This window comes from Xenopus laevis, chromosome 1L, assembly GCF_017654675.1.
Source record: "Xenopus laevis strain J_2021 chromosome 1L, Xenopus_laevis_v10.1, whole genome shotgun sequence".
NCBI classification, from domain to species: domain Eukaryota; kingdom Metazoa; phylum Chordata; class Amphibia; order Anura; family Pipidae; genus Xenopus; species Xenopus laevis.
This window is the reverse complement of record NC_054371.1, coordinates 4,100,034-4,115,439: the sequence shown is the minus strand read 5'-3', so window position 1 is coordinate 4,115,439 and position 15,406 is coordinate 4,100,034. Positions and strand designations below refer to the sequence as shown.

The 15,406-nt window shown below is 38.3% G+C and overlaps 1 protein-coding gene across 1 annotated transcript; it reads left to right on the top strand.

Moving 5' to 3' along the window:
- Positions 1 to 14,588: 14,588 nt before the first annotated feature.
- On the top strand, positions 14,589 to 15,068 carry LOC108704774 (vomeronasal type-2 receptor 26-like; the record flags this gene model as incomplete). The annotated part of the gene is made up of 1 exon (XM_041586643.1): positions 14,589 to 15,068. A coding segment is annotated over one exon (480 nt), but the record flags the coding sequence as incomplete, so codon positions are not given.
- Positions 15,069 to 15,406: the final 338 nt, after the last annotated feature.

Genomic DNA, 15,406 nt, shown 5'->3' with positions numbered 1-15,406 from the left:
CTTTTCCTATTTTCTGGGTGATAGGCTGCAAAAGATCGTAAATTTTTTTTGCGGTACCCAGCTTCCCCCCTACATTTCCTAACATATGGCACATAACTATACACTATACACCGGGCTCATGTGTAGGGCAATATAACAACTTTATTTTATTGTATTAAGGTTCCCATGGCTTGTGTAATTTAATGTGTTTGCTGCAACATATATGTCCATTCAAATTTAACTTCTCACCGTTGCTAGCGCAACTTCGCTTTGCTTGGTGCAGTAACACTAGCACAACTTTGCTGGCACCCTGGACACAACTTTGAATTTAAGTGAATTAGCGTTGTCCTGGCAAATCTACACCTGGTGAAGTGTTGCGATGTGAGCGAAGCTGTCGCTGGCAAATTTCCAGAGGTTAGTGAATTTGCCCCCAAGTGTGTATAAGATGCTGTTTCATTATCTGTTATGATATTAATAGAATGCCAAGCCATTTGCATCTTGGAATTGTGAACTTATAACAACTTGTTGTTTGCAGTGTATTCTGCTCTGTTGCTTTTCCTCTTTCCCCACCTTGAAAATGTACTTGCTGAGTCACTTATCATCTCAAGGATCTGCTTGATGTCCAGAGTCCAGACATGTCCCACACATGTTTATTGGCAGGAACAGACAGAATCTACAGTAGAAGTTTTTGGAGGATACATCACACAATATGGACTAAGAGGACTAAACAAGGACTTATAACCTCTGATTGGTCTGATTTGAACCCCCTTGGAAGGGTATAAAAGGTAAGCAGGGAGGACTGGTTTTGAAGTGCTTATGTACAACTTTGTAGTATGTGCATGTTTCTCGGGCAAATAAACGTTATCTGATTTCTAGTAATTCTAAAACAACTGGACTTGCTGAGTAATCATTGAAGATGTTTCACTACTCATCCGAGCAGCTTCTTCAATTCGTCTTCAATGATTACTCAGCAAGTCCAGTTACTCTAGAATCACTTATACTTGATAAACCATGATCTGGATGAATAAAAAAATCTTCATGTTATATGATTTCCTTACCATATTTGTCTAGGGGGCATTCCTTCTTTGCTAACAGAATTGGTTGCCTGACAGAGGGTAAAGGTTTTTCTCACCTGTACTTAATCAGTCCCCATAACGGATAATCCATCCAAGGCCTCGTCTGTTTACATTTGGCAGGGGCTCTTGAAACCCCACTTACTGGATGCTGTAGTTTGTTCTGAATAGGTTGAGGTAGGTACTGGACAGGTGGTGGTACGCCTCAGTAAATGTAGAGTAAAATAGTAAAGGATCTGGAATAGCTTACTCTAGAAATAAGATTCAGGCTTGGTGTAGTTTAGCAGAGAAGCCAAAGGCTTTAACACTGAGACCACAAGGGTTAGAAATCTACAGTGTCATCCTCCAGTAAAGGGACTTAAGCAGTTAGACTTGGGGATAAAGAGATTCCTGAAGAAAAGTACCACTGTGATTCTCCTACAGCTGGGGACTAGTTCACCTATTAGTGAGTACCAGCTTGGGTTGTAACTACGGTAATGCTCTGCTATCCTGGGGAGGTAATTAACTGAAATGTCATTGAAGTGACAGGATAGTGTTACATTTGTGAAGTAAAGTATAACAAGAAAAGGGAAATTTGTGCTCCCCACTAATTTTTAAACCATTATATACATACAGACAAATATAAGAGGTCCTCTGCACTTAACTCATTATCAATACATTTGTGCCTTAAGCTACTAGAAATGCCTTACCCTTTAAACATAACAGGGATTGTTTGTCACCCTGGTGACACCACTGGGATAAAGTAATCAGACAAAATAGAATGACAGTTTGCTAAACAGCTGAAGCTGGCAGAAAGAAATGGCTAGATATTGAGAGCAAGTAAAGTAATAGCTTAATACTGTAATAACAATAACAATTCAGTAGGAATAGCCCCAGCAGAACACCTAAGTCTCCTAGACAAGTTGCCATCTGGATAAAGTGAGTACTGGTGGGGGGCCCTTTATGAAGAATTCAATGCTGTCAGACTTACTTACAATTATTGCAGGTGGATGAGATATCCATGTAATCCCTGAAGTCATCTCAGCCGCTCTCTTCACCCTCTCAGATGATGACTGAAGGAAGGAGGGAGACACATCTGAGAACCCTGGAAACATCCAGCAATTTAGGAGCTTCTCTGTCCATAGACCAAACACCATCTCACAGAGACAATAAGGGCTGAATAATAATTTCCCAAACTGGCAAGGCAGTCCAGAAGGAACTCGGCTTCTCCTCTCACTGGAGCTTTCTACTGATCAAAATGGCTGATAGGCCGCAACCCAGGATCACACTGGCTTCTAGTACCTGGCAAACTTACCTTCCAAGGAACAACAGGAACAACTCCCAGCAAGCTACAGTGTCACTAAACCTGCCTGTCCATTCTGATTGCTGCCCTCACCATTGCTGGGATTCTGCCTATGAGTTTGCTCAAACCATTGAATACAAAGTAACTGGACTTAAGCCTGTTCTTTCATGTCAAGCTTCCTCCTAGTACCTGCCAATAAGTATTTTGGCTGTTTGGGTCTGACAATCGTCAACTAAACTTTGCACATTGTCAGGTTAAAGTAACTGCGACATAACTAGTGACATCACTAAGCACCATTGCATTTAATGTTATTAGAGGGAAACATGGGTATGTAGGTGTATTTAGTTCATTTTTCATTGGTCAGTGCATGTTTTTTTTAAGAAGCAGAGCCCCTGGGATAAAACTTGGATTCACTGCAGGGGATGGAGGGTTCCTAATATATTGTCATCTCCAGTTATTTGTCTTTGTCCTTCAAATGGACTGATGGACTGGCTCTAGCCATAAAGTGAAGCTGAATGCAGTTATTTATGTTCCAAGATCCCTTGAGCCAAGAAACAGTTCAGACCCACTTCGCTCTGCTGTATTTGTCTGTGGTTCCTCCTCCCAAGAGACATAGTGATATTACTCATAGTATTTCATTTACCCCAATAGGAAATTATAACTGGTCCTTGATATGTGTAGACTGGTGTAGACAGGCGGTTGTCGTGAATCCTAAATAACTGTAGATATACAACAAGTATTTGTATTATTCAATAATGTGGGTTCTAGTTCTCTTCTGTTACTTTGTACATTCTTCACTCTATTTATTCCTGTAATGTACAAGAACTATTCTCTGCAGCTTTCTAGTTAAAATGAAAGCAGTTTACAGAAAGAAATAGTCATAAAAGGGAACTAAAGGAAATAGAATTGGAAAGTTGGATGTGTGGTTAATAATTTATAACTTTTATAACTGGAATCAAAATGATTTCCCCAGGAACATGTGCTTTAAATATTCTCTCTGTTCTCTATAAAATGAGGGTTGGATTAGCCAGTCTCCTTACTCTGTTCTACACATACAGCCCAATCCTGGGGCCCCTGTGTCTCTCTGTGATACTGACTGCTGCTGGTAAATGATCTGACCCTCTATCAGGGAACATTTTTCTGTGAGGGGGCAGTTATATGGAATATGGGTTTCACCAATCCTTTCCTAGTGCTGATACACCTAATATCAGTTCTGTTTGCTGGATACTGTCATACTGGAGATCAGCCTATTAGTCCTGCCTGTAATCTGAAGATCATTAAGGCAGTTGAGGACTATGAATATATTAAAGAAGGAGATATCATCATTGGGGGAGTGATAACTGTGAATGCTTTGGTGTCTCGTCATATTCGTGCAGGATATTATGACAAAATAATGATGTGTTTTGAGTAAGTGCCAATTTATCATTAATATTAAACATAAAGCCAGAAAGTCTAACAGAAAAGCAACAGTATAAGATGGAGCTGATTTTTTTTCTGAATCCCAGCAGTCTTTGCAGAATTGGGATCTTCTTGTATGGTTTGGTTCAGTACAACCCTAGAATTATTTTGACTTCTAGATTTGGACAACTGAATGTAACTATTTTTTGTTGAGAGATGAATTTTTTTTAAAATTCATCTTCAATTTGAATATGCAGATCAGCATTCAGATTTGGTTTATTTTTCAAACAAATCCAAAAAGATGGACGTGTATCCTTCGTTTAGACTAGCAGTGCATATTCTCACATATGGCAACCCAAACACCAGCGGGGTAACTGGATTCCTGTTTAGGTGTTCTCTTTTGCCTTTAACTGCCACCTTTGTCTTTGGGCCTGACCATAAGCTCCTTGGGTGCCGACAGGTCATACCACATGAGAATCCAGAAAATCCAACAAGCATAAGCAAGGGAGCCAATGTATACTGCTGGGAAGGAGCCAGTATGGACTATCCTGGATGTCAGACTTGCTGGGTCATAACCAGATTACAACTGTAGAATCTTGAGGCAGGAAAAAGCCAGGGCCAAACCAAGAAGTCACACATGGTAGAGGACCAGGGAAGCAGGAATTAAGGAACAACTATACCAGGATTCAGAGCATTTAGAAACAAATAAACAAAGGCAGACTAATGGTTAAAACTGATCACCTGTGGCTAGATTATCAACAGGTGAAACAAGTCATGTCTACCAAAAATCATGCCAAAAATAACCAGTCTAATTTACTTTCCACTTTTTTTTTGAAAAAAATGGCATTAGTACAAAGAGTTGCGGGTAAAGAAAATTCTACCCATGCTGGAGAAAAAAACAACAAAAATTAAAGGGTTGGCATATTTAAAGGTTCAGAAAATAAGTCCCTTCATACTGTAAGCCCCTATATGTGTCTTTGTTTAATCCTTAGATTATAAATTGTAAATGTTGGCTGCAGACTCATAGACTGGAAGGGTGATTTATCATTTTATAAAGAGATAATGAGTTTTCTGTATAATGGGTTTAATAGACAGCAGATCCCAAATCTTGGTTGTTTTGCAGCATGTTTGCTATCAGCTCTGTATTCAGCAAAGTCAACCAATATGTGTTGTACATACATCAGGAGTACGTGCTGTTCTGTAGAAAATATAGATACAAAGGTCTAGAGTGAACTTTGAAATGTTTTATATTCCCAGGCCAAGTCCCCAAAATTACAAATATCTTTTGGATTTCCTTTACTACATCAATGAATTCAACAACAACCCACTCTTGTCACAAAACCTAACACTGGGATACCACATATATGATTCCTGTGGAGATGTATATAAGGCACAGAGGAGCATATTACAGATATTATCTGGACTCAGAGACCCAATTCCCAATTACTCCTGTGCAGGGAAGAGAAATATTGTTGGATTTATTGGGGATCTCACCTCAGACACAACAATTCCCATTGCTCATATACTCAGTGTGCTTGGCTATTCCCAGGTAAGAAACACAGTCCCATGTACATCAGTTTAGCACCATATTTGCACATGTGCGGTATATTTTAGTCTAATAAAACATTACAAACCCATCAATGAAGTATAGTATTATGTTTGGTATTCCAAAACCCAGTGGAAACACCAAGGTCCAAGTCAAGGCTCACACTTCTGCCTATAACAGCTGCCTTTTGCTTTGGGAGGAGCTCTCCACTACTTGAGTGCCACCAGGTTTTAAAGTGAGAGAACCAAGACGAGAGTTCTGAGAAGGGAACTGGAATGCATGACAGGAAGAGCGAGGAATGAGTAAACTTAGAAGTGGAACAGGCACGGGCCAATACTATTCAGTGCAGTACAGAACAGAGCCACCATTAGAAATCACAGGGCCCCGTACAACAACATTTTCAGGGCCGGCCCCGCCCACCCTGGTACCCAAGTCCCGCCGAGACCCCACCGACTTCACATCACACTTAAAAGACCACACAGACATCAGCGCTAAAAAAGTAACCGCCCCACACACATAAGTTATAAAAAGCAATTTTTTGGGGCCCCAATTTTTTTAACTTGTAAGGGGAAGCCCTGGCACTGATGTTTTTTTTTAAAAAAAAATTTTGGGCCCCAAATTTATAAAAAAAGAAAACCATTGGTGCCAGGACGTCCCCACTACAAGTTAAAAAAATTGGGGCCCCCATAAAATATATATTTTAAAACATTGGCACCAGAGCCCCCCTTACAAGTTAAAAAAAAATTGTGGCCACCACAATTTTTTTTTTGAAAAACATTGGTGCCAGGGCCACCCCTTACAAGTTAAAAAGAATTGGGGCCCCCAAAAAATATATTTTTTAAAAACATTGGCACCTTACAAGTTAAAAAAATGGGTCCCCCAAAATTTAAAAAAAAAAACATTGGTGCCAGGGCTCCCCTTACAAGTTAAAAAAATTGGGACCCCAAAAAAATATTTTTTGAAAAAATAATGTGCGCCAGGATCCCGCTTACAAGTTAAAAAAAGTTGGTGACAGGGGCCTATAGAATATTAAAATAATACATTGGTGGCCAGGGGATTAAAAAAAAAAACACAAATTGGTGTTCGGTAGAATTGAACTTGTGGCTTCAGGACTTCAACTTCGCCTCCTTTTGTGACTTTTGGTCTTTTCGCCGCTTCCGGACTCCAATTTCAGTTGTTTTCGTGGCTTTGGGTCTTTTCACCGCTTTGGGAGTTCGGTTGTTCGGCACTTCCGCATTTTTGGCCACATTCAAAAATGGCCACAAATCTTCGGCGTTCAGAAGAGGGGCCCGGCTCTTTCAAAAGTGCAGCACTGCCGGACCCCCCTTCATGCCCTGGACAGTTGTCCCCCCTGTCCACCCCTGATGGCGGCCCTGGTACAGAATGAGCAACCAGAAGGGTAGTCAAGGACACGAGCTGGAGTAAAACCAGTCAGTAAATGCATTACAAAGTAAGGATCCAGAAAAATATACAAAAAGGGGTGGTTGGGAGCACTCAAAAGGCTAAGTTAAAGTATATTTAAGTATAATGGAAGTGCTACTGATTTGTAGGGATGTAGCGAACTGTTCGCCGGCGAACTAGTTCGCGCGAACTTCGACTGTTCGCGTCCGCCGAATGTTCGCGAACGTTGCGCGACGTTCGCCAATAGGCGTTCGCGTCAAAAATCGTTCGACCATTCGACCATTCGATCGCTAAAATCGAAGGATTTTCGTTCGAATCGAACGAAAATCGTTAGATCGACCGATTAAAATCCTTCGATCGTTCGAATCGAACGATTTTCGGATGTTCGAAGTTCGCGAACAGTTCGCGAACTGTTCGCATTTTTTGCCGGTGTTCGCGAACGGCGTTCGCGAACACATAAACGGCAGTTCGCTACATCCCTACTGATTTTGCCAATTAATCAATGCATATTCCCTGGTCCCCTGTCTCATAAGTAAGTCAGTATAAATTCAAGGGCACGTGTTTACAAAAACAGGGTTTTTATTTACAAAGTTATAATCATAAAGTTGATAAATCACCATACCACTTCAAGGCAAACGTTGGTCCCTAACTTGTTTACTTCTAATCAAAGTAGAATAAGGCTTTTAGTTCTCTGCATAGTAGAATTACTTGTAATCAGTGTCTGTTGAACCTTGGTTTCAGTCTGAAGGCTAGATCCTCCCCCGCAAGTATGTGGCTTTTGAAGGGAGAAACCAACGCCCATTTTTAAAAGCATAGGACCACCATTAGTTTAAAGGGGTGGATATGGGGTGCTATTACAAACCAGCCAGTGGCGGGGGAGGATCTATCTCTCAGGCTGAAACCAAGGTTAATACATTTTTAATTAATCTTTTTCCTTGCCCGTTCAAATCTATGTTGTAACTTTCCTTGTTTCCACCATATTCCTTTATAAAATACCCTCAGTTGTGAATTGTCAACATGCTACAGTATAATCCATATTGCCAAAGAATCTTAGGTTTCACTTGATTGACCTCTTGATTCATACATGTAAAGCACTATGATAGTCTTGGTAGGGATTCACTGAATGTAGGCATTGGGGATAATAGTCTGAGACAAATGCGGGATGTAGGAAAACACCTTTCATCACCAAGATGAATACAGAATATGTATAATATGTATGGAGCCTACAGCCAACTTTAGGCTTTATGCAAAATGTTTCACATTATTCCAATTGTACTGCATGGTGTTCATCTACAACATGATTAGTTGTGTATTTGACCATCTATAAAGGCTTTGGTGTGAGAAAGTTCCCATCTTTTTTACTGGGTAACCTTTTGGCTTTTACAGATCAGTTATGGAGCTACAGACCCTTTCCTCAGTGACAGAGCCACATTCCCATTCTTTTTCCGGACAGTACAAGGTGAGGAAAGCCAGTATTTTGCTATAACACAATTACTGAAATATTTTGGATGGACCTGGGTTGGAATTATAACATCGGATGATATAAGTGGAGACAGAGCCTATCAACTGCTTACAAAGTATCTCTCCAGTGAAGGCATCTGCATGGACTTCACAATAAAGATCCACTATGAAGATTTCCATAAACAGTATCCTTTATGTAAGGAGATCATCCAGCAATCCTCAACCAGCGTTGTTATCTTTTGTGGGACCATAAGTATGGAGACTGCAGAAAATTTACGTGAACTATCAGATCTACTAAGCGAAAAGACCTTTATCTTTCCATCTAGTTGGTTGTATTACAGCCATGCTCTTGGGTTTGCACTTGCATTATTTAATGGGAGTTTGGTAGTAATGCAAAATCTGGCAGATTATAATAAAAATGACCACAGCTTCAGACAATTCCTAGATAGTTTCCACCCATCAAGATATCCAGACGACAAGTTGCTAGAAGATATTTGGATGCGGTATCTTTACTGTCAGTCACAAAGTAAGACTAAGAATTTTCTACATGAATTAATTTATTCAAAACAACTTCAGAAATGTACAGGAGAGGAACGACTTACAGATATTAAAGCCTTTGAAGAGGAATTTCATACGTTCAGTATGTTTGTTGCTGTCCATATCTTGTCTATAGTGAGTAGAAAGCTATTTAATATGGACATGTTAGTAAACAAGCCAAGCGCTGAAAAAAACAGAAAGGAGATCAAGAATAATTATCAGGTAGGCTGTTTGGATTTCTACAATGACTTATATTGCATGTACTGTAGGTTGTTTCTCGTAGAGGTCGATTTATAAAAACATTTAAAAAACCCAATATAATGCAACTTTTTTTGTTTTATTTCCTCAGATTCTATCCTATTTTTTTTTTTTTTTTTTTTTTATAAAAAACCCAAACAGAATAGTAAGTTTGGTTTATTTTGCAGAAAAAAATGTTGCATGCCAGCAATATTGTTGTATTTTTTTAAATGAGACTGAAAATCTGGAAGCTTGTATTCTTTTGTTTACAAAATCCTGACTACACAAAGTTTTAGAACATTCTCACGCCAGTATTTATACTGTTTTCTGGAATCAATCCAGCTGGATTTTTGATAGATCTGCCCTTTAATGTTGTGCAAACAACTTGGCAGTGTTATTGTGGATAGCTTTACTGCCTAACTATAGAATAACAATAATGGCATACAGAACAATTGCAGAGGGTAACCCAGCATGTTAATCTATCTCTATGTATTGTGCCAAGGTATAGTTATGGTTTTTGTCTGGGACTTAGAACAAATAAGTCTAATGAAAACATGGTCACTAATTGTCAGCTCTTTAGTGCAGGGAACTCATTCCAATGTGTATTGAAAGCTCTAACCGTTTACTGTATAAATATACCTCTGATTGTGTTCACACCCTGTAAAACACTGCACACTATTGTGGTGCATTAGAAATAAATACATACATACTAAGCACAGATAACCGTAAACCATTTTAAATATTTTAAAGGGGAATGATGGCCAAACCAACAGAAGCCAATTATTCAAGTCAATTAGAAGTAGCAAAACCCAATATAACATAATAAGTAAATGATGAGGTAAACATCTCATTTTGATCACAAGAGGCTTCCTTGGCATGTTTATGGATACAGAATACACAAAGTGTAAAATTGCTGAATTTCAATTGTCTCCAGAAGGAAGAGGATGCTGGTGGTCAATAGCTATTCATTTAAAGGTGGACTAAAGTGCTTAAATAATAAAAAAAAAAGATTAAGGTAATACTCCTTCAAAGAAAACTGGAGGCTGAAAATGGAAGAACAGTTTCACAAATATTACATTTGTTGAATTGACATTGACAGACCAGTAATATCATTTTCAAATATTTTTCTGAACCCTTTTATTAATACAGTAATAGTCCTCAAAATAGAGATGTGACTTAACCACTCATAAGTGGCTTACATTTCAGGAAAATGGAAATAATATGAATTTACTGGTATCACAGAACATGGAATGTTCAGAGGCTGTTCCTGCCATAATATTGAGGCTTAAGCTGGTCTTGTACTTTGACAATTTACTGTTACATTTCTGTGTTGATTAGGGAACTGTTGGGGATCAAGCAATTGTGACTAATCAGATTTTTATTCCATTACTGTACATAAGAGGGCACATTTATATTTATGCTCAAAATCAGACTTCAATCTGAATATTAGAGGCAATTAACACAGTTAACATTTTTCATTCTTTTTTATTTATCTGGAGATTTTATATTGTTCCTTTTGTTATTGTGGACTTTAATTTTTGATAAGCGCCATTTATACATAAAAAATGGAAAAATGAACGTATGCCTTGTTTAAGATTCCTGCATCAAGACCTAGAGGTTGCAATAAATAGTTTTTTTAATCACCTCCCTTATTTCTGAGTTTCTGGCAGGAAATTATGATCTATAACCTTTTATCACCCCCTAAATTGTATCATTATGCAGAAACATTGGAGTAACATTCACTCTACTAGAGTTTAAGGTGTGCCCAGCTCAATATGGGCACTCGTTCCTTCAGGCTGGGCCCCCTTAGCTCATAACTGACCCAGGGTCTCTTACATGATATCCCACATTGGAAGCTGATTACTTAACCTTTAGGCCAACTCCAAACACTTGATTAGCTTATGAGACTTTTTACTTAAAGCTATAAGGACCTATATTCTTAAAGGGATACTGTCATGGGAAAAAACATTTTTTCAAAATGAATCAGTTAATAGTGCTGCTCCAGCAGAATTCTGCACTGAAATCTGTTTCTCAAAAGAGCAAACAGATTTTTTTATATTCAATTTTGAAATCTGACATGGGGCTAGACATATTGTCAATTTCCCAGCTGCCCCAAGTCATGTGACGTGTGCTCTGATAAACTTCAATCACTCTTTACTGCTGTACTGCAAGTTGGAGTGATATCACCCCCTCCCTTTCCCCCCCAGCAGCCAAACAACAGAACAAGGGTAAGGTAACCAGATAGCAGCTCCCTAACACAAGAGAACAGCTGCTTGGTAGATCTAAGAACAACACTCAATAGTAAAATCCAGGTCCCACTGAGACACATTCAGTTACATTGAGAAGGAAAAACAGCAGCCTGCCAAAAAGCATTTCTCTCCTAAAGTGCAGGCACAAGTCACATGACCAGGGGCAGCTGGGAAATTGACAAAATGTCTAGCCCCATGTCAGATTTCAAAATTGAATATAAAAAAATCTGCTCTTTTGAGAAACGGATTTCAGTGCAGAATTCTGCTGGAGCAGCACTATTAACTGATTCATTTTGAGAATTTTTTTTTTCCCATGACAGTATCCCTTTAATGCTAAATAAAAACATAGTAAATTAGGTTGAAGAAGGAGACGTTCATCCAAGTCCACCAAAAACCAAATTACTTTCACAAATAAAACTTCTGCTTCATCATTGTGTTTATTTCCTTCCCTTGTTTATCATATTCACTTGAAATCATTGACCAAAGCAGGGTTTGCATTACATTAACTGCTGTCTAATTGGCCTTTTGTAGTTACACCACCTTCTGAAAGAAATGCAATCTCCATTCCAAGAGAAGTCTCTCAGATCTTTCAATGAGAAGGGGGAGTTTCTCTCTGCCTATCAGGTTACTAATTTCTATGTTCATTCAAACCAACAAGTAACAGAGACCACAGTTGGACAGTATATACCTTGGGCCCCAAGAGAGCTGCAACTAAATATCACATTGGATGAAATCAAATGGAAAACAACAAATAACGAAGTAGGAACACATTTCTTTCCATTTTTCTTTTAAGAACTTGAATTTCTTGAATTTCTACACTGTCATTGGGCTATCTTCCTTGGCTGTACAAAGCATTTTAATAAAATGTCTGACAAATCTGTCTTTAACATACTGATGAGTGAGTCATGTTTATCTTTCTCATAATCTCTGCCCAGGAGAGAACATTTTAGTCAACTCTCATCTTTCACAATGAAACACTTCAACTGAAAAAAATTAGGACAATTTGACAACCAACTGAACACTGGGAAAGGATACAGGATATAACTTAGTAGGCACATGACTGGGAACAGTGGTTATGCTATAAGACTCCCTGAATACTTATTAATTAAGTAAGGTGGAACAGAAGCTTGTGGCACTAGTACAGACCTGCCCATCACAACAATCATTTGACTCATTGTTCTTAGTTTGTACTAAAATGATTCTACATTTTTATTTTAGGTCCCAAGAGGTCAGTGTTCAGACAACTGTCTCCCCGGTTTCAGGAAGGCACCAAAGCCCAGAACCAAGTCCTGTTGTTATGATTGTGTCCTGTGTTCTGAAGGAGAGATCTCCAGTATAACTGGTATAACTGTATGTAAGAGGGTGAATGCATTGAATTCAATAGGAAAAGACAGTTATATTGAATAATGAAGTGCTGGCTATTAAAACCAATTCTGTATTTACCTCTTCTCTGGAAACCTGACATCTAATAGGTTTAGTCACATCCAAAAGATACATTTTTGGTTTTTTTCTTTGTTTCTGATTTTTTCTGGCTGTACTTTTTTGTGTTATCCACACAATTCCTTTCCTGTCAATTAAATGGGACTCTAGAAGCCCAAATCTGACATTTAGAGATGTATATGATCTTTATATTTTTATAATCATACCTCCTTCTGAAAGAAATGCAATCTCTGAAGGCCTCATAATCTAGTAATTTGAAAGTATTTTTTGGCTGTACTTAGTTTTTGTATTTCCCTTTCCATTGAATTAACTGGAATTGTAGAAGAACAAATCAGACATTGAGAGATGTATATGATTAACAAACATGTGAGGAGCCTTTCACCGAGCAGGGCATTCTTTGGGCTGGGGATCACTTGCATGATAAGACACATTACTAGTGATAGGCAAATAAATTCGCCAGGCATGAATTTACAGCAAATTTCTGCATACAATTGTGAAATCTGCCACATCAAAATTATTTGGAAAACCATTGACTTTAATGCATTTGGACAAAATAGGCACGCGTATAAAAATTTTTGAGGGCATCATAATTGACGAGCATCTAAATTATTTTGAGGCCCATTGACTTCAATGCGTATAGCACATTTTTTGACGAAATTGGACAAATTTGCCCATCACTACTTATTACACGATGACACAAATGATGAAGTTAATGGTAGACAGAAGACCTTAAAGCATATGTCCAGGATTTAAATTCCATGAAGGTCATTATTTTGGAAACTAAATGTGTCATGTGCAACATTAGGGGAAACATGACTTTTGTAGCAAAATGTGTGGCTGAAATCTTGGTATAGGAAAGAAAGTGTGGGTCCCTCAAGCTCTGAGATGATTTTGTACTGTCATGCAATACCTATGGCCAACATGGATTGTATTTACATTAATGGAAAGGCATCTTATGTAGTGAAAAGGATAGCAAAAGGGTGGAGGAATACTTAAATTAGACAAAAGAGATAGGGTAAATTTGTGAATTGAGGGGAAACAATGTAAATAAGGACCTGTTATTGGGATTGAGAACATGGGGACTGAGAAAAAATGTAAAAAACAAAACCCTAGCAAATACACAGTACTTGGAAGGCAAATCGGTAAATGTAGCAGTATGGTTAATTCCATGTACAAAGAATTATTATATAATAGCAAGAAAAAAAATTCATATTTGTGAAACACTGTCATTCTGCAAAGTTGTAGACTCACATTCACTGAGGCCTCAGCAAATGTCCCACTGTTTCTGTATCTGTCCCAGCAGTAACCACCAACTAAAATGTATTTGTCCAACCCACAACCTAAGTAATACTGTGCAGTTATATATGAGTACTGTGTACTTCATGGGAGGTTAGCTGCATGAATCCTTATGTGTGCAAAATGGTCCTAATTGTTTTTTAAAATGCATAAATCTGTTATAAAGCCCTTATCCAGAATACGCTCCAAGAATTCCATATAATAGATGCACTACGTTCTTCATATGCTATATCTTACCCTGTTGGTGTAGAGTAAACCTTCTCTATATCCCTTAATGCAATTTAATTAACAATTTGCTGTTTGTTTATCATATTTACAGACAGTGACATCTGCATTCAATGCTCAGACAAGGAACGGCCCAATGAAAAGAAAAATCAATGTATCGCCAAATCTGAACACTTTCTCTCATATACAAATGACATGATTACTGTGTTTTTTTTTCATCTATCTCAGTTTTCTTCTTTGCTATAACAGTGATGATAGTGGCAGTTTTAATTGTATATCAGGACACCCCCATAGTGAGAGCCAACAACAGGAGCCTGAGCTTCCTCCTCCTTGTCTCCATCAAGCTGAGCTTCCTCAGTGTGTTTCTGTTCCTCGGTCGCCCTGTGGATATAACCTGCATGCTGCGTAACATCACTTTTGGAATCACCTTCTCCATAGCTGTCTCTTCTCTCCTGGCCAAGACTATCATGGTTTGTGTTGCTTTCAAAGCCACCAAGCCAGGGAGCTCATGGAGAAAATGGGTGGGAGTCAAACTGTCCAATTCTGTAGTCTTGTTCTGTTCATCCATTCAAATAATAATCTGCATGACTTGGTTGGCTATTTCTCCTCCCTTTCAGGAACTGGACCTTCACACTTACCCTGGAACCATCATCATTCAGTGCAATGAGGGCTCAGCTATTGGCTTTTACTCAGTTATTGGGTATATGGGGCTTCTGGCAGCTGTTAGTTTTGTTTTAGCATTTTTAGCTCGGACATTACCGGACAGTTTTAATGAGGCCAAGTACATCACTTTCAGCATGCTGCTCTTCTGCAGTGTTTGGATCACAATGATCCCGGCCTATCTGAGCACCAAAGGCAAAAACACTGTGTGTGTGGAGATATTTGCCATACTCACCTCAAGTGCTGGACTTTTAGCCTGTATATTTCTGCCCAAATGTTATATAATTTTATATAGACCTGAAATGAACACAAAATGTAACATATTTGGAAAAAAATGCTAATAAGTAATGCATTATATATATTTGTATGAAGTTATGTAATGAATAATAAATAAATACAGGTTAAAATAGATAATTATGGTGACCTGCATTCTGCATATATTAAGTTTCATGCAAGGCTTTGGGGGTTCTAATAGGATTTGAAATGGAATGTTTTATTCTATTGGAGAATATCTTTCCAAAATATATTCACAGGGGTTCTTAACAATGGTGTTATTATTATTAACATGTATTTATATAGCGCCAACATATTGCGTAGCACTGTAAAGTAAATGTGATTATAC